The 17,992-nt window shown below is 43.5% G+C and overlaps 1 protein-coding gene across 1 annotated transcript in view; it reads left to right on the top strand.

Annotated features, from left to right (window-relative positions):
• Nucleotides 1-17,215, top strand: part of LOC124232923 (BEN domain-containing protein 4) — a 30,259-nt gene extending 13,044 nt beyond the window's left edge. Inside the window, exons 3-5 of the mRNA XM_046649834.1 lie at nt 6,980-7,071; nt 13,390-13,630; nt 16,998-17,215. Of these exons, the coding sequence (XP_046505790.1) occupies nt 6,980-7,071; nt 13,390-13,630; nt 16,998-17,215 (551 nt within the window). The remainder of the gene's footprint in view (nt 1-6,979; nt 7,072-13,389; nt 13,631-16,997) is intronic.
• The last annotated feature ends 777 nt before the right edge of the window (nt 17,216-17,992 follow it).

Here is a 17,992-nt window from a genome sequence, read left to right on the forward strand (position 1 = left end):
GACCTAGGATTATAATCCAGGGCTCTTGGCTCCAGATCTGTCCTCGTTATTTGTTGTAGTTGTGTTATGTAAAGTCAATGTGAGCACTGAGTTAGCAAATATGGAAGCGTTACTTCTCAGGGAGTTACAGAGCTAAGTTCCTGAGCCTCTGGTCATATTTTCATCAACTGATCAACACATAACCTTGTTTTATGTGTGTTTTTATTTAGAGAGACCTTACTTAGTATATAGTGTAGGTTGAATAACATTGAATTCACTGCCAACAGCACTGTAACTCATGCTTTGAAGGAAGTTTATCTAACGCCTTTTCTCCATAAAGCACATCACAGCCTTTTTGCTCTTAGGAACACTAGACAGCACTTCAGCTCTTCTTTTGGGGTCCCTTTTAAACAGTGAAATCTCCAACAAAAAGCACATAAATGCGAAAAATGTGGCACTAACTAGACCCTGAAAAGAACACTTGTTACAGTCTGAGAGCTGAGATAAGCAGCCTGAGCATTAGCTCATTCAACCTCAGCTGGGAACGTGTGTCTCAGGCAGCTCAGGGTTTTCAGCGATCTGCAGAAGTCCGCAAATGGCCACCAGGGCACCACAATGTGGATTTGACCATTACAAGTACATTTTAGCAAGTAGGCCAATTCGCACATATAGAATCTGCAAATAATGAGGATCAACAGTACTAACGCTGGGCTACAAACTAAAGAACTAACCTTGGATTGTGCAGTTCTGATCCTTAGTCCACAGTTGTCGTTTTCTAAGTAAGAAGGTTAAAAAAAGGTAAATCAATAATGTCAGCTTTTGGATAACTAATTTTGCAAGAAAAGCCCTTGCAGTAAATGCAGTGTAGATATGCTAGGACACTACGTTCAGCGCTCTGACCACTCTGCAAACTTGCATATGCCCAGGAGTGCCTGTGGGAAATTGCTCAGGTCAGCTTCTGGCTCTGAGAAATAGATTGATCATGTTTGATGTGGGGGTTCTAATGTAGGAGAAAGAAGAGATGGAAGTATATTCTGAGTAAAAAATTAGAGCAAATGATAGGAACAGAGAGGAATAAGGGATTGAGTTCTTAGAATATGGTCAAAGCCATCACAACTCTTGCTATAGCTATAAGGGAGATTGGGGGTACAGAGAATGGATTTGGAGTCATACCTGCGTCTGGATTTCTGCTCCTGCTACTTGCTTGCTGTGATTTTTGGCAAATCACTTAACCATTCTGAACTTCAGTTTCCTCTCTCTCTAAAGTGAGGCTATTAACTAGAGGAACGTTGAAGTATTAAGTTCATTTAGTAGCAGCCAAGTGCTACTAGGTCTTCCAGTGAGCACTCAATAAATAGCAACGTGAAGAAACAGAGGGAAACTGTGCCTAGTAATGCAGAAATCTTCAGTGATTTTCTTAGATTATAAATGGTGTTCTTGTGAAGAGGTCAACATTCAATTGGTTACCCAGGTTAGGACGCTCAGATTCATCCATAGTGCATCTCTCACCTGCTTCATGTCAGTCTCCTCTCCTCTGGGTTCCACCTCTTACACGTCCATCAGTTTGGGTTCCTCCCCTCTCTCCCCATTGCTTTAATCTGGGCTTATCTCACAACATGGACTATTGCAGTAGCCACTCAACTCCCCCCCTAACTCCAGGCCCTCTCCCCTGAAAAAGACCTAGATCACTCACTGTTGAAGAGCTCTAAAGGCTTCATGTGGTCTCTGGAGTAAATTCCAGCACCCTCAGTGTGGCACGTGAGGTTCTTCACGACCTGAATCTTCTATTCATTTTTGGAGACTCGACCCTCCGTTCCCACCATACACCAATTGTTCCAACCCCTTTGGACAGTTTGTGATTCCTGAGCAGCCATATACTTGCTTGTGGTCTTCCCTTACTCCTGCTGCTCCTTCCAATCTAAGAACATATTCTCCTTTTCCCCACTTGAGAAACTCCTATTCCTCCTTCAGTACCCAGTTCAAGTGACATTATCCTCTGTAACAAACCCTTCCCCAGGTTCCAGGCAGAATTAACCACTTTCCATAGCACATGCACACTTCTGTTTACAGCCAGTATTAGGGGAACTTTTTGCTCTTTGGGTGTCTGTCCCTCCTGGTGTCCTGACACTAGGAGGGCAGGCCATGTAACATGTTTGAGGGCCCAGACTAAGTGAACGTCATCTTTGTATCCCCACTTCCTAGCCCAGCGTCAGGCATGTTGTAGCGTCTACACATGTCAATTAGATTAAACGGAGACAGGACATTGTCATTATCAAAAGCATAACTATGCATCCTTAGGCTGAGTAATACTTAAAGCTCATCGTTTATTTCTAGATGTGTATGATTGAGGAGCTTATACTTTACAGAGACGATATGAATAGGACACTTAAAGATGATATAAGCACCCAGAGGGCATGATCGTCAAGACAGTAAGTAATTTCAATCTCCCCATAAAATTATGTATGGTATATTTTGAGATAAATTTTTTAAGTCTTTCTTTTTTTCAAAGATTGGCACCTGAGCTAGCAACTGTTGCCAATCTTTTTTGTTTTCTGCTTTTTCTCCCCAAATCCCCCCAGTACATAATTGCATATTTTATTTGTGGGTCCTTCTAGTTGTGGCATGTGGGACGCTGCCTCAACGTGGCCTAATGAGCGGTGCCATGTCCGAGCCCAGAATCTGAACTGGTGAAACCCTGGGCCGCCGAAGCGGAGTGTGGGAACTTAACCACTTGGCCGCGGGGCCAGCCCTGAGTCTTTAAAAACAATAATATAGCAAGGTAGATTTAATAATACTTGCAGAAGGAGAATAGAAACTCTGATCAAGATTTTAATGTAGTGATCTGCAGTGAGACGTACATACTTGAGACCTGAGCACCTTTAATATGAGCAAAAACAGAGCAGTTTTCCTTAGAAGAGCTTTACCTAACAGTCGCTCAGACAATACACAGCCAAGTCAGCAGAGTCAAGTAAGTGGCCTCTGGGAGGAAACTCGCTTTGCTAGACTCCTATTTGGGAAAAATAACAATGGCTTATATTAGACGGTGTTTCCTGGGTGCCTTCTGCTTTACATGTACGATTTCAGTTACTCCTCACAATAACCGCATGCAGTAGGAAATATCCCTGTTTTACGGATGAGATAACAGAGGCTAAGAGAGGTTCAGGAACTTGCCTAGGATCTCACAGTTCATAAGTGCCAGAGTCAGTACATTAAGAAAAAAAATAGTACCCAAGAATTACTCTAGGACCAATTCCCAAGCAGTCTTGTCAGTTAACTGTGAAGTGCTAGTATTATTTTGGAATGTGTTGAAGACCGTGTCTGTGGTTTAACGGATTTACCATGACCACGACGGAAACAAGCCATCCCGGCTCGGGGGTCTCTTTGTTCTTGAGAGCAACACATTCATCTCCATGTCTGTCTCAGATACCTGATGGACTGTTTGTAACCCATTCTTCTAAATTTTTACTTTGTTAACACAAAAGATCTTCCAAATTTGCTTTTTTCTTCCCAGGTATTTTACTCTTTCCAGGATTGTCTGATATGCACTTTAAAATGCTATTAGATAGAGGGGAGCAGAATTATAAATAACAATATCAGGATAGGTACTAGGGTCATTTGAGGTACCTTTATGTCCTCCCTTCCCTTTAATAAAAGTTCCTCCGGTTTTTGGGCCCTCATTTATTTTCTCATTAGACCTAAAGATGCATCTGACTTTCTTTTGCAGAATGAGTAAGTGAATAAATAAAACCTTCCCAGTGGCTGGTCTACGGGGATAGCTTCTTCATAGAAAGAGAGACTTGCTTAAAATTCAGAGTTGGCGCGAGGAGGCAATTAGGTGGGAAGGCCTCTGGGGCATCATCGGCTCCTTGAGGATCCCGCTGATCTTTTTGCTGCTGTGAGCACTGGCCTCACTCTCTCTTCCCTTGGAGGCCAAGGAGCAATGTCTGGCCTGGACTACAAGAACCTCGCGTGCCACGCTGGCCCTTTTCCCCATCTGCAAGGGCCCCATTTCCTCTCTGTGAAATTCCGCGGTGTGTCCACAGCACTGTAGGGTAACGGAACAGGGGAAAGAAGATGGGGGTTTTCCCGGGTTCCCTTTTCAGTGCCGCGTGCTTCTCCTGGGCAGACAGCACAGTGGAGCTGTGGGTCAGGATAATACGTTTCCTTCCCCTTTCATCCCTCCTTTAGTAGACACAACTATCTCCACTTTCCAGACTGACCAATTGTTTTTTTTACCGAAAATATTTCACTTGATTCTACAGCTTCGCTGTGTAAATCTAGGCAGCTCCCCAAAGAGCCCCTGGCAGGAGTGATGTTCCATAAGAGCAGGGGCACATTCTGGCCCTGGGCTGGATGCCTCATAAGGATCAGGCCCCGGAGTTCATCAGGAAGGGGCCGGAGGGGAGGGGGTTACTCAGAGGGCCAAGGGCATGGCTGTTTCAGTCTTTTAACAGTTGGCTCAGTTGGCTAAATATGAGCCTCATCTTCAGTTTTCCTGGCCTTCAGGCTTGTGCCCGGGTATCAACCTTCAGGACCCACTTGCCTTAAATAGAGCCCCCTGCAGCCAAGAAATGCATGTGAAATTCTGTTTTCTTCCAACATGTTTGAATCAGCTGGTCCTGCTCTTAACTGAGCTGCTGCCTAAATATTGGGGGTGTAGAGAATGGGAGAGTTGGCCTCCAAGCCCTTCCAGGGCTATATAAGCAACACTGAAACTGATATATAGCAAGGGATGGGGGGAGACAGTTACACAGACATTCTTCAAACAACTTCTAAATTATTATAATATATGCCCACAGTAGAAATTTTTTACAACTGGTTTTTACAAGGATGATAGAGGTAATTAGTAACTACCCTAATCCTGCTACTAAAACATGATTGTTAATTATTAATACTTTTGTTTATTTCCTTCCAGTCTCTTCTCTTTGCACATAATTATTTTTAGCAACGTTGAGGTCATGCAGAATATTCAGTTTTGTAAGCATTTTTGTGCTTCATTTAAACATTTTTTCATAAACATCTTAATGACTGTAAAATATGAGTAAGGGATCAAAAGAAGTTTCATTCAAATCCTAATGAGTCTATAAGTATTTACAGATTTTACTGAAACTTTCAAACTAAGTCCAGAGTCATACTTCGCTCCTGTCACTTGACAAAGCAGTGATGTATGTAGAGTTGTGTTTGATTCTGACCACAAACTGTGGAGGACACAGTGCTGCTATTAGGGTCCTCATACTCAAGCCTGGCTTTGATGCAGATGTAAGTGAAGTCCCAAAGGCCACACAGTGAAAACCTTGAACTCAACCGCAAACCTGCTCCTGTCTTCGTGAGCTTCTCAAGCCACCTTCTTTTTCCCCCTAAGAATGGCTGTTGCCAGGAGGTTCATTCTCACTGGCTATGGCATCAGTAAAGCGGTTAGAGTTTATTTATTTATTTATTTATTTTTTGAGGAAGATTGGCCCCCAGCTAACATCTGTGCCCATCTTCCTCTATTTTCTATGTGGGATGCTGCCCCAGCATGGCTTGATAAGCAGTGCATAGGTCCGCACCCAGTGTCTAAACTGGTGAACCCTAGGCCACCAAAGTAGAATGTGTGAACTTAACCACTACGCCACCGGGCCGGCCCCTACTGGTTAGATTTTTAAGTTAATTAAAGGCTGGTGAAATTAGAAGTACTTGACAGGTTTTATTAAACTTTGGTTTAATAAAAGGCCAAATTCAAACTGATACACCCATGCCTTCCTTTGGTTGACTTTTGTGGTTGTTCAGCAAATGCTGCTTCAATTTGAAGACTATGTTCAAATGACTCTTCAAGGGTGGCCTGTGACAAGGTCTATAAGGGTGGTTATTTAAGAAAATGCTTTTGGCAAGAAGAAGAATTTCCTAACCTAATTCTACTTCTAGCTGTTCAGATTCTTCAAAAGGATGTTGATGTAGTTTTTGATATGTTATGTTCCACTGTGATGTCACCTGAAAAGCCAAAGTGTTAGCAGTGGATAAAGATGATGCCCTCTGTTTGCTATCTTAAAAAAAAAAAAAAGTGGTGAGAAAAACCAAAGTGAAGAACACTCAGTGGTGATACTTTAAAATTGGAGCTTAGGTTAAATATTTATTATTTTCCTAATGTGACAAAAACATCCTAGGCAGACACACAGCTAAGACAGATAGTGGCAATAATTTTGATAAATTAGGTTATTAACTAAACTACCAAGACCTTTAAAAGCAATTAGTTAATACTCCTGAAAGGTCTCTAATATAAGTCTTAAGATGTAGGAATTATTTATATGATGGTACAAAAAATGTCAGGCTCTATGTTGGGCCAATATCTGTTCAGTTTTATTGTAATTATTCAGTGATTCTTTAAGACTAAGCCTCAAAAAAAAATAGTGCAACGGCTAATGAAATACGTAATAACCGAATCTTAATTGGACTAGATCAATTGAGTTTCTTGAGAAGAGAGAGAATTGGGACCCCTACAGTAAGAACTGCATGGCCAGATGTATTGGGTTTGGGAAGCAAGTCTGAATTGCCTGGAATTCCTGCTAACTGAAGAACTAGGAGTGAATCTGTCATTAAAAATGAGTATTATATTATTGATTAAAAACAAGTGAAACTTTAGTTTTCAGTACTTTCATTTTAAAAAGCATCATTGGGTGCTAATGCTGCAACTTGAGTCAAAGAAGACAAGACACGTCTCTTCTGTGAGTTGTTCATTGATCATCGTTGTTGACCCAAATTCATCTTAGAGTAAGTTTGACTTGAAAGTTTTCAGTGAATTGTGCTGAGCCTAAAAATTCTCCCCAAACAGAAGCATCTGTTCTATATTTACAAACGGAAATAACTACGGATGTCAAATGAAAGAAGCATCTATTTCCTTTAGGAAATGTCTTTTTCTTTTTCTTTTAGAAATTTACATCAAAAATCTTTTTAAACCTTCAAGCTTTTTATTTTCTTGTCACAGGATAGCTAATGTGTAATCGTTGCAATTTCTTCCATGCAGTGCCCTGCCAGACTGTTTTAGATTACTTGAAGACGGTGCTGCAACACCACAACCAACTCATGATCCCACAGCCAGCTGACCAGCCGACCGAGGTAGGTCTCTAGTAACAAGTGTTGTTCCGTCTGGAATTTCCTTAAGCTGAAGCCTCTTGATAGCTTACCTGTGTATACCAGAACAGACTGGCTAGAAAAATGCATATTTGACTCTCTGAGGCTTATGGGTCTGTTACCTTTGAGTATTTATACAGTGGAGAAAGATCATGCCTTTCAAAGGTCATGTATCATGAAGATTCAACTCTATACTCTTGAGAGGGAAAAAAGAAATAAATAGTGAGGGCAAGTCTTCCACCATTCTTTTGGCACAGATGTCCCTGAAATGAAAGACACCAACCTGTCCTTCCCTCAGGCAGAGCTAGTGTTCCAGAATGCCCCTTGCCTGGGGTGTCTCCCACACTGAGTAAAATTCTCCAGTGTTTAGATAGGTGTTTTCCAGACATTAGGGCCCCTAACATGAGAGTTCTCTTCCTCTGGACTTCAGCAGAAGAAATCACAGGCACTTCCAGTGTGTAGGAGAAGTGGTCTGTTTTGATGATAGTGGTTTATCTGTTAAAACATGGTTCATTTTTACAGGATTTTCAAGGCTCAGTTTTGAGTATATGTTATTTTTGTCTTAGGGACTTCAGAACCTAAATCTAGTAGAATAAGGAATTGCACTGCACCTTACCAGGCTTATAAATGTCTTAGATTCATAACTATAGATAATACTCTGTTGACGTAAATTTTCTTCACTTGGCAAGGTGGGTCGTTTGTGCTAGCGATAGGATGTTGACCCTCTCATCTCGTCATCACATATCCGTTGACGTTAACTGCATCTAGTTAAAATAACCTTAAAATTCCATCCTCGTGCTTACACTTGGTAGATCCAGTTGCACACTTGTTGACTTGTTTGCACCCTGATCCCATGCCTCTGCTGAAGAAATATGAGGACATACTACTTTGCAGTTCTCTGCACATCAGAGAGACCAGAGGATGAAAAACGTGGAGTTGGCCTAGTGCAGATTGAAACTGTCACCTCCGGGGGTGGCCTGAGACTTGTTTGGCAGTTGCTCCCTTTCCCTGTAATTGAGAGGAGCTACGTCAAAGGTCTGCTGCTTTCCTTAGGCCCCCAGCCCATGCCTAGTCCCACCACCCTCCCCATCTTGAATTCAGCACAAATGTAAGGGACACCAAGTTGAATTCAGTCCACTGAATCCCACCACACTCATTTCTACCTTCATGCATCCCCTGCGTCCCCGAGGCAGCACTGCCCCTCCACCTTGCCATTGCTGACAGGTCCCCACCTGGCACTGCCCTCCTCCTTCCAGGACTTCGTGCCATCAGTTATTCCTTGTCTTATGCCCTGATTTCTCCCTGTTACTGGGTCATTAGCCAGCCCTGGTGATCTAGTAGTTAAGATTCCCGGGTTCATTTTCCCGTCAGGGAACCATACCACCCATCTCTCAGTTGTCATACTGTGATTGTTCCATGTTGCTGTGATGCTGAAAGCTATGCCACTGGTATTTCAAATAGCAGAAGGGTCACCCATGGTGGACAGGTTTCAGCGAAGCTTCCAGACTAAGACAGAATAAGAAGAAGGACCTGGCCACTCACTTCTGAAAAAAATTGGCCTTGAAAACCCTATGAATAGCAGCGGACAACTGTCTGATATAGCACCGGAAGATGAGAAGATGGCGCAAAAGGATTGGGTGGTTTCCGCTCTGCTGTCCACAGGGTGGCTGGTGGTCGGAAGCGACTCAATGGCGCTAACAGCACTTGGGTCATTCTCCTGAGTATCAACACACTCAAGTCTTCCCACTCTGAAAATAAGCCCTCCTTTGATTCTCCCTCCCTGTCTCCATTCCTGTCCTTTCTTTCTCCTTCCATCACCCAAAGCATCCTCTGTCAACACCCTCATTCTACACCACCACACGTCTCGCTCCTTAAATCTTAGGCCCAGCTCACATCCCGTCAGCTCCCCAGTGCCTGTCATGGAAGACACCTGCAGAGTGGTGACCTCATGTTTTTCATTATTAAACACTTGAAAAACTAGTATCCGTTATCTCCACTCTCTTAGTTTCCGTTTTCTCTTCCAACCCTGTAACCTGGCTCTACCTCCACTACTTAGCAGAATGTCCAGCAAGAGGGCCCTGGTGCTTGCCCAACTGTCCAGTCCAGGGGCCCTTTTTCCAGCCCTTGTCTCATCCGCAGGACCTCACCCCTCCTCCTTGCTCTCTCTCTGTCTCTTTCTCTTGTTCTTAGTGTCAGGACTCTCTTCTGGTTCCCTATCTTTTTCTTTGTCTTTTCTTTTGATGAGGAAGACTGGCCCTGAGCTAACATCTGTGCCAATCTGCCTCTATTTTGTATGTGGGACACCACCACAGCATGGCTTGATGAGCGATGTGTAGGTCTGTGCCCAGGATCTGAACCCACGAACCCTGGGCCCCCAAAGCAGAGTGTGCGAACTTAACAGCTACTCCACCAGGACAGCCCCAACCCTGTCCTTTTCTTATTATCCTTTACAAAGTTTTCCATCCACTGTTCTCCAGATTTCCATCCTTTACTCCTCTTACTCTCCAGTGCCTTCCTCTGGTCAGTTATCTTCTCTCTCTGAACACCAACTACGTGTAGACTAACAAGTCCCTAATCTAGATCTAGTCCACCAGTCCCCAGGGCTCAGCTCTAGACCAGTGTGCACCTTTAAACTCACGACCTCCTCTGAATACTCATCTTTACTCCTGTTTTCTCTTCAGTAAAGGCAGCACTGACCTGGGGCAGAAGTTTCTGAGGCATCACCAGCTCTTTTCCTCTTCCTCATTCCTGACGTCCATTCATTTTACAGCCACGCTAGTCTCTCTTCTCTCTAATTCACTTGTATCACTTTTCACCTGGACTGTGGCAGCTGGTTCTTCTCCATTCTCCACACTGGAAAGGTATTTTTCTAAAATGCAGATCCACACTTAAGTGTCACACGCTTAAAATCCTTTGCTCTCTAGAATAGGATCAGCCTTTCTTAACTTGACATTTCTGGTATGTATACAAAAAGCACTTCTGCAAAGCCCACTTCCTCCAAGAAGCTCTCCCTGATTGCCACACCCCCTCTGTGCTCATAGAGCATGTTGCTCGTAAGACTAATTCAGAACTTACTTAAAAGTTAAGTAACTGTGTCTTCCACTTGATTATGAGCCTGTGACAACATTGAGGGCTGTTGATCTTGTTTTTTTCAAAGTGACCCAACAATAGGTCAGAGGTTAGCAACCTATTGGTGGCTAATTGAGAATATGCAAGCAGAATATTAAAAAATAAAAATAGGGGGAATATCTACATTTCCTCTGGATAGGACTATTTAAACTTTGATTACCCATCATCGTCATTATTACTGTACTATTTTTATTGTCATTTCAGTCATGTGAGCATTTTCTTACTAGTATTATTTATCACATTTTATTCCTATTAACTATGCTAAAACAGTCTGATAAATCTCATTCACAACACAGAAAGCATTCTGAGTTGTTTGGGGCTGTAAATTACTTTCTCTCTTTTCTTTTTTTTTTTTTTTTTGAAGAAAATTACCTCCAAATGGTATTTTGACATTTTATGAGAACTGCATCTTATGGAGAGCTGCTGCGTTTTAGAAGAGCTGTTGAGCTCTTCTGTATGAGTGTGTTTTTTTAAGAGTTAGAGAAGGTCCTTCCTTGGATTGGCAGCTCCCTCTTCTCACGTACCTCCCATCTTGAAATAGACTCGGCTCTGGTTTTAGGGGGGACTCCAAATTTAGGGATAGGTTCCTGGCTCTGCCTTTCGGCTTGGGGGACCCTGGGAAAAGATTTAACCTCCTTGGCCAAACAGCTGTGGGAGCCCTGGCTTGCCAGGTAAGCTCGCACACCAGAGGGAAAGCTGGTTTTCAAACGCGTACAGCATTAAATAAGTGAAGGGTTTAAAAACGAGCCACACAGTCTCCTTTTCTAAGGCTGATAAGTGCAGTTACAGGGACCATAACCAAGAGGATGATTTTAAATTAAGGATGGTAGAAGTCCGCTGTCCCCAGTAGCTCTTTTTAATGGCTCCTTGTCTTTGCCGCTCTCCTTAAAGTGTTTAACTTTGCCAATTTATATTCCTCAGAAGCTCTTCAGATATCCCAGTGCCACAGCAGTTAAAAACAAAGTCCGAACTCTTCATTGCAGCCACCATTCTCGGGTGTCCACTTTGTGCCAGCTACGCTGGTGTTTACTGCATCAGTCATTAGACAAACACCTTCTGCACCTCCTGTGTGTCAGGCACTGTTCTTGGCCCTGGAAGCAAGTAGAAAGCCCACCTTCCTGGGCTTCTTATCTTCAGGTGAAGAGATTGGTGGATTCCTCACCACAAACCTGCAAGTTGGATTATCTTTATTTTGACTGAAGAGAGCTGAAGTTTAGAGCCGATAAGTCATCTGCCCGAGGCCTGCCCCAGAGCCCAGCTCTGTCATCACCCCAGCACCACCGCCTGTGAGGGGCAAAGAGGCCAGGGGTAGAGTGTGGGGGGTAGCCTCAGGCTGCTCATCGACCACTCAGTGAATGGTGCCAGTTACTAGCAAGGTTCTTCCACAGAAATACTTCTCACACAATTCATAGTTTGAGGCAACCCGCCCTGGCTCCCAACTGCCCCAGACCCCACGCGGCTTCCTGAGGGCTGAGGGGTCAACAATAGGAACTCTTGTAATCCCTTCTCACCCTGTGCATGGGAAGCAGTGGAATTCTCCTCCTTGCCATCGGCCTCCTCCTCTGCCCAGCCATCGCCCCCTCTTCCTTATCCTTGTGAAGGACACCACCATTTCTCCTGGGAATCGTCTTCACTCTTCAATCTACCACACCCTGGCTCAGTGAAGTGGTTGCCTAACACACTTCATTCTCCATCTTCCATCCTCGCTCCTCTGTCAGCACTGCCAGATTCCAGTCATCCTTCCATCTCTCACCTCCTGCCATGAAACAGCAGCCTGGGCTGAGGAAACCTCTGGGGCCTTTGGGCTCCTGCCCATCTTCTGAACATCTGTAATCCACAGAGCCAAGGGTTGGCGTATGCTCCCAAATACCTCCTGAACCCGTGATGATTTAGTTCTTCCTGTTTTACAAGGTGGGGAAACTTTGGTCCAACAAGTTGAGGTAACTTGCTCAGGAAACACAACAAATAAGACCCAGAATCAAGATTCAGGGCAAACCCAAGCTGATTCTAAATTCAAAGCACAAACCACGTGCCTCAGCTGCCTCCCTAAAAGGAAACAGTCACACTGTTGTGTTCAAGGGAGACCCAGTGCCATGGAGATGAGTGCCCGTGCGTGTCATCCAGTGGAGGTTTCGTAGCCACATCTGGCTGCCTCTTTCCTGTTGGCTCCTATGCCATTTGCCCATCTCGGTGCCTAATTGAACAGAGCACTTTTTGAGATAAAACCCTATCAGACCCAAACAGTGCCAAATTTATAACCTGTAGTAAATTTGCAGAGTTGTAAAACTGAATGAGTTTTCCCTTCTTTATTTTGTACACCTTAATTACTGGGGAAGGACTACATTAAAACTGAGATCATGGGTTAATTAATTTGTCCTGGACTGTAGAATTTTATGGACAGCCAGAACTAACGTAATGGTTGTGTAGGTGCAGTCGACTAAACATGGCTTATAAATGTTGCAGAAATCCCTGTAATTAGTCCCTCCGTAGCTATTTAGCCTGGGAATTTTATAGCAGACATAAATTATGAAGGTGAAAAGTAAGAAAAATTTTGAGTTGACATAGTGGCATTTGCAGAAGCTGTAATTTGAGGAAATCTGTTTTGCATTATGTTTAATAATTATTTTTTTCAGTTTCCACAATTCCCTCTTTTTTAAATTCACTTTCTAATGTCGTTTCCACTGTAATGCGGAGGGCTATCAAGTGTTAGGTGCATTAAACACGAGTAATACCTTATGAAGATAGACCACCAGCATCGTTTCTAAAAGTACTTAACCGCCAACCAAAGGAGGAAGGGACCTGTTTGATCACACTCTTCAAAGTCATTTTTGCATATTTTCATAGATTGAAAAGGAAAGTTACAGGTTCTATTTAAATAGTGTTTCCTGTCATTGGATCTTGACACATTTTAACCTACCTGTTAAAATGCAAGTTATAAATAGCTCCTCTTTCAAAGGTGTTCATTATACCTCATTGGCTCTTCTTATAGAAAATGCAAATGTAATTTGAAAAGTGCCCGTTCTGAGAGTGAGCAATTACTCGAGCTCTTCGATACCCAATTCATTGTCAGCAGAGCCGCTTGGTTAAAGAGCAGGTTTGCCTTTGAAATGGAGATCGCCTCGGCTTCTGGCTGGCTGGCTACGTAGGTAATGAGAAAATATTTCGCTTTTCCAGGGGAGCAAGCAGCTGTTGAACAACTATCCTGTCTACATAACGAGCAAACAGTGGGACGAGGCTGTAAATTCCTCAAAGAAAGACGGGAGGCGGCTCCTTCGATACCTCATCAGATTTGTTTTCACAACCGATGAGCTTAAGTACTCATGCGGCCTTGGGAAAAGGAAAAGGTCAGTGCAGTCAGGAGAGACAGGTCCTGAAAGACGCCCTCTGGATCCAGTTAAAGTAACATGCCTCCGAGGTACTGCATCCTTCCGCTCAGTGTCACCATCTGTGATCTCATTTCACCGCATTGGCTGTGGCTCCCCCGTGCAAGTGTTCAGCCTTTACTGTATTTTGGTTTTTTTCCTCTGAGACCTTTTAGGCTTCATGTGGCCCATCTACTTGGTATCGAGAAATTCTTTAAAAATTCTTCGTTTGCTTTAGCCTTGGTGTTCTCACTTAATGGCACATAAGCATCGCATAGCACCTCATGTTTCACGCTTTAAATTCAGATTTTCTTTGCTACCAGAGAAGACCACCTCCAGCAAAACTGGCGCGTTGGGAAATCACAGAGGAAGGGAAGACATGGAATAAAAAAAAAATTAGTAAAATGATTTCCTTTTGCAGCCTATGGCCCGCCCCCTGTCCCTCCCCATCTAGCTACCTTCTCAAGAATACTTGCCCCCAAGTTTATTTAGAATTTAATTTTCCTTAGTGCCTAAAGTATACCTTGCCGAAACTTTATCAGTTTTTAAAAAGTTCCTGTATTAAAAATACTGCTTAGATAATAGCATTTCATCAATATTAACAGCTGATTACTTTGCAGCTAGGGTGAGGAGGAGAATCAAGAGGTACACAGTTGATTTAGCAGGTGCAAATAAGCACAGACTTAGACAAGTAGAAAGATTACAGTGCCCACAAAAACACTGTTCATACCTGAAAAATCCATATCAGAAAGCTCAAATATTAACCTGTGTAGTTCAACAGCAATTTTATTGGTTGGAAAGACCTAATCTTGACTTACTCTGGACAGGGATCAAGATATTTTCTGGCGAGGACATCACAGTGAAAAACGTTATCAGTGAGAAGGCCTTACTTATCAAAAAGGACACTCCCTCCTGGGATGCCCGAGTGATTCGGCAGCGTTAGCGTGTCTAAGACGCAGATGTAGTATTTGTTAGCAGTGGAGATTCTGCAGGTCCACACTGAGCTGCTGATTCAGCTGGCCTGGGGCCGGGCTGCGGGAGGCGTGGATTGTTGCGCTTCACGGCCGCCCCAGGTGATTCTGATGCAGGTGCCTCATACTTGAGAAAACCACCGAGAATGAAAACGCCAGTATTAACAAGGCACAGGTGCTCCAGAGCCCACCCCGTTGGCCAGTCTGAAAATTCCGCTTACTCAGAGTGACTGGCTGATGGAAATTTTCAGTCTGTCTTAGCAAACTAGCTGCAGTTTCCTTTATTGCCCACTGTCATCAGAGCTGGCGGAATTACTCACCACAAGTAACGAGAAGCAGTGGTGAGCTTGGGAGCTTTCCTGAGAGTGCTTTCTGTGTGTACCTGGGGACGTTTCTCTGAGGCTTCTTAGGGAGTCAGGATAAGGGGCCTCACGCAGTATCCCTTTCCAGAAATTTGTATTAAACGTTTTACATTTTAACTGGCAAGTCAGTGAAACTGAGGGATTGACACACCTTCCAAAGCACTAATGCCACTGCCCTCAGAATGCTCCTGGACTTACTGTGACTGACACAGTCCAGGCTGCCTAACCAGCATCTCCATTCTCTAGCTCATTCCTCACTTAGGGACACGACTCACAGGCTTCCACCCAGCCCTTGGGTAGAGAATACACAGGCAAGAAGTGGTGATCGTCTGTTTCATGGCAGCCGGTTAGAGCATTTATATGTCTGTCCCAAAGCCTTAAATCCTAGGACCTTCCTGTGACACAGCTGGGATGCCCTTTCTAAAAGTTTATGCCTGGTGACTCTCCAGGTGGACATCCTTGTGATGAGCCAGATTAGAATGGCCTACAAAGCCTCAGACCCTTAGTGATGGAAAGCAGGGTGCCTTGGGGATGGAATAAAATTCCAGGCTGACCGCCCCGTCGGTTTGTCCCTAGAGGTGAGAGGGGCTGTAAAGATGCTTCCGATGTGTGTAACAGAATAAGCTCGACTTTCAGCTTTTAACAGTCTTTGCCACAATATTAGGGAAAGCCCTGTCTCAGCAGTACATACTGAGGAGGGGGAAGGGTGAGAGGTCACAGAGCAGCACATTCATAGAGTTGCAGGGTTGCAGCATCCTCATCCCTTAGCCTGGATTTCCTCCCATGACCGAAGCCAATAAGGCTCTCACCTCAGGCACAGAATTGCAGGGGATGCCTCTGCTTCTCTGTGAAGCTAGACTTTCCTGGGATGGGCACAGTTCAGTTCATGAGATTGTTCTGATCCAGGTACTTGAAAGTGTCAGCTTCTCCTAAAGGCAAATAGGGGCAGGATTTCACCAAGAAATTTCAGACAAATCCAGCCCTACACCCAGAGCTATTGTAGAGAAAGCAGTGCTGGAGAAGAAATGGTGTGCAACTAATAGTCACCTTGAACTTGCAATCAGCTATGCAAAAAAACACAGTTTGGGTCCGGCCTTGTGGTCTAGTGGTTAAGTTTGGTGTGCTCTGCTCCAGCAGCCCAGGTTCAGTTCCCAGGCATGCCCTACACCACTCATTGGCGGCCATGCTGTGGCGGCAACCCACATACAAAATAGAGGAAGATTGGCACAGATGTTAGCTCAGAGCAAATCTTCCTCAGCAAAAAAGAAAACCATAATTTGACCTGGAACTTTTTCCAAAATGCTCACTTCAGTTTATAGGTGTTCATATTAAAATAGCTACATAGAAATTATGTATGTGCCTTGACCTCCTGAGAAAACAGAGGAAGGGTTAATTTGAGCTCAACCTAAGGGAAGCTGAGTTTGTTTCAGTGGAGTCTTAGCTACTTTTGATATATTTACTCTTCCAGGCATGCTAATTGCTTTCTGGTGAAATTAAATATTTAGAGGAAATCTCATTTAAAAAACAACTTGTACATGTATAGATATCACCATTAGAGAAATAAGTATAGCCAATGATACATTTTAAGAATGTGGAAACCTCTTCTGAACTAAAACTTCAGCGGTTTCTCTCTCATTGAGATTTTGTTATTTTATTGAACATAATCTACAGATTGGTAGCTGGTTAAAGAATACCATGCTAATGATATTTGCTGTGCTTCTGGAGAAGGTTAACGTTCTAAAAAGGTGAGCAGGTAACAACATGGGTTTTGAAATGTACGCAATAACTTTACCAGGTATGGTGCCTCACACATCACACAAATCAAATTTACACTTCATTTCAGTAGCAAGTGTTCCTTAGAGGGACCACCCTCTCACTTACGTGCTTTTTACTTCAGCACATGAGTAGAAAATGTGTATGGAATAAGTTGAGTCTAAAGAATGGCATCATCATGGCATTACATTGGATTTCCCATAAAGCTTTTCTTATAGAGCATCTGTCAAAGTTTGAGCAGACTGTCCTCTCATTTCCGCAAAAATCAGCTGTTTTTCTCTCTCTTTTTTTTATCGTTGTGTATCTTCCCACAGAATTCATTAGGATGCACTGTACCTCCAACCCCGACTGGTGGATGCCCTCGGAGGAACAAATCAACAAAGTCTTCAGCGATGCTGTGGGTCACGCCCGGCAGGGGCGGGCGGTAGGGACTTTCCTGCACAACGGTGGCTCGTTTTATGAAGGGATCGATCACCAGGCTTCCCAGGATGAAGTCTTCAATAAAAATTCCCAGGATGGGTCTGGGGATTAGTGGACATTCTTTCCACTGTAGCAGCTGGTCCTCTCAAGAGTTCCAATTGTGAACGTCCTGTTACCGTCACCTTGGAGTCCAAAGCATGTTATGCTGTCAGACTTTACACATCCTAAACCTTAACTCTCTTGATCCACTGCCACTGTTCCCAAATAGAAATCCATTTTAGGGTTGTTTGGGAAGTCTGTGAAGCCTACAACAGACTCTCAGAATATTATATTATAAAAAGGAAAAACCACGATTGATTTTAGATGATTACGAGCTAGACCGTGAGGGTGAAAAATAGAGGTGAGCTCCTGGTCACCTGTCTGAAATCTTCAAATAAGCTCTTCTCCCTGAGCAGAGCTGGTCCCCAGGAAGATTGGGTTAGTGTCCCTGTCTGTGGGAGAAAGTAGAGACATGGAGTTGTTTTAAGGAACAAGGAACGAGCATTCTCTGAATTCTAATAAGTTGTCTTTATGGTTTCCAAAGACTTGAATTCATACTTCTCAGCAAAGACATAGGAGAGGTGACGTCTGTCTCTATTGTCAAAGCCTGTTGTTAAAAAGAGGCCAGCTAACAGAGGCCACCTCCAGACGGTGATTAATTGGAAGTCAGCTGTTTTTCTCCGTTATTTTTACCAAAAAAAAATTCTACCATGTTGATCCAGAAGACACTATGTGATCTCTGGAGTTTACAAACAGTAAGTTTTCAGTATTTCAGTCAAGAAACATCCAAAGATCCAAAACCATTTTCAAATGCTTGATTTTGTAGGTTCATAGATCCACAGTTTCCATA

The sequence above is a fragment of the Equus quagga genome, unplaced genomic scaffold (genome assembly GCF_021613505.1).
Source record: "Equus quagga isolate Etosha38 unplaced genomic scaffold, UCLA_HA_Equagga_1.0 146_RagTag, whole genome shotgun sequence".
Lineage (NCBI taxonomy): Eukaryota > Metazoa > Chordata > Mammalia > Perissodactyla > Equidae > Equus > Equus quagga.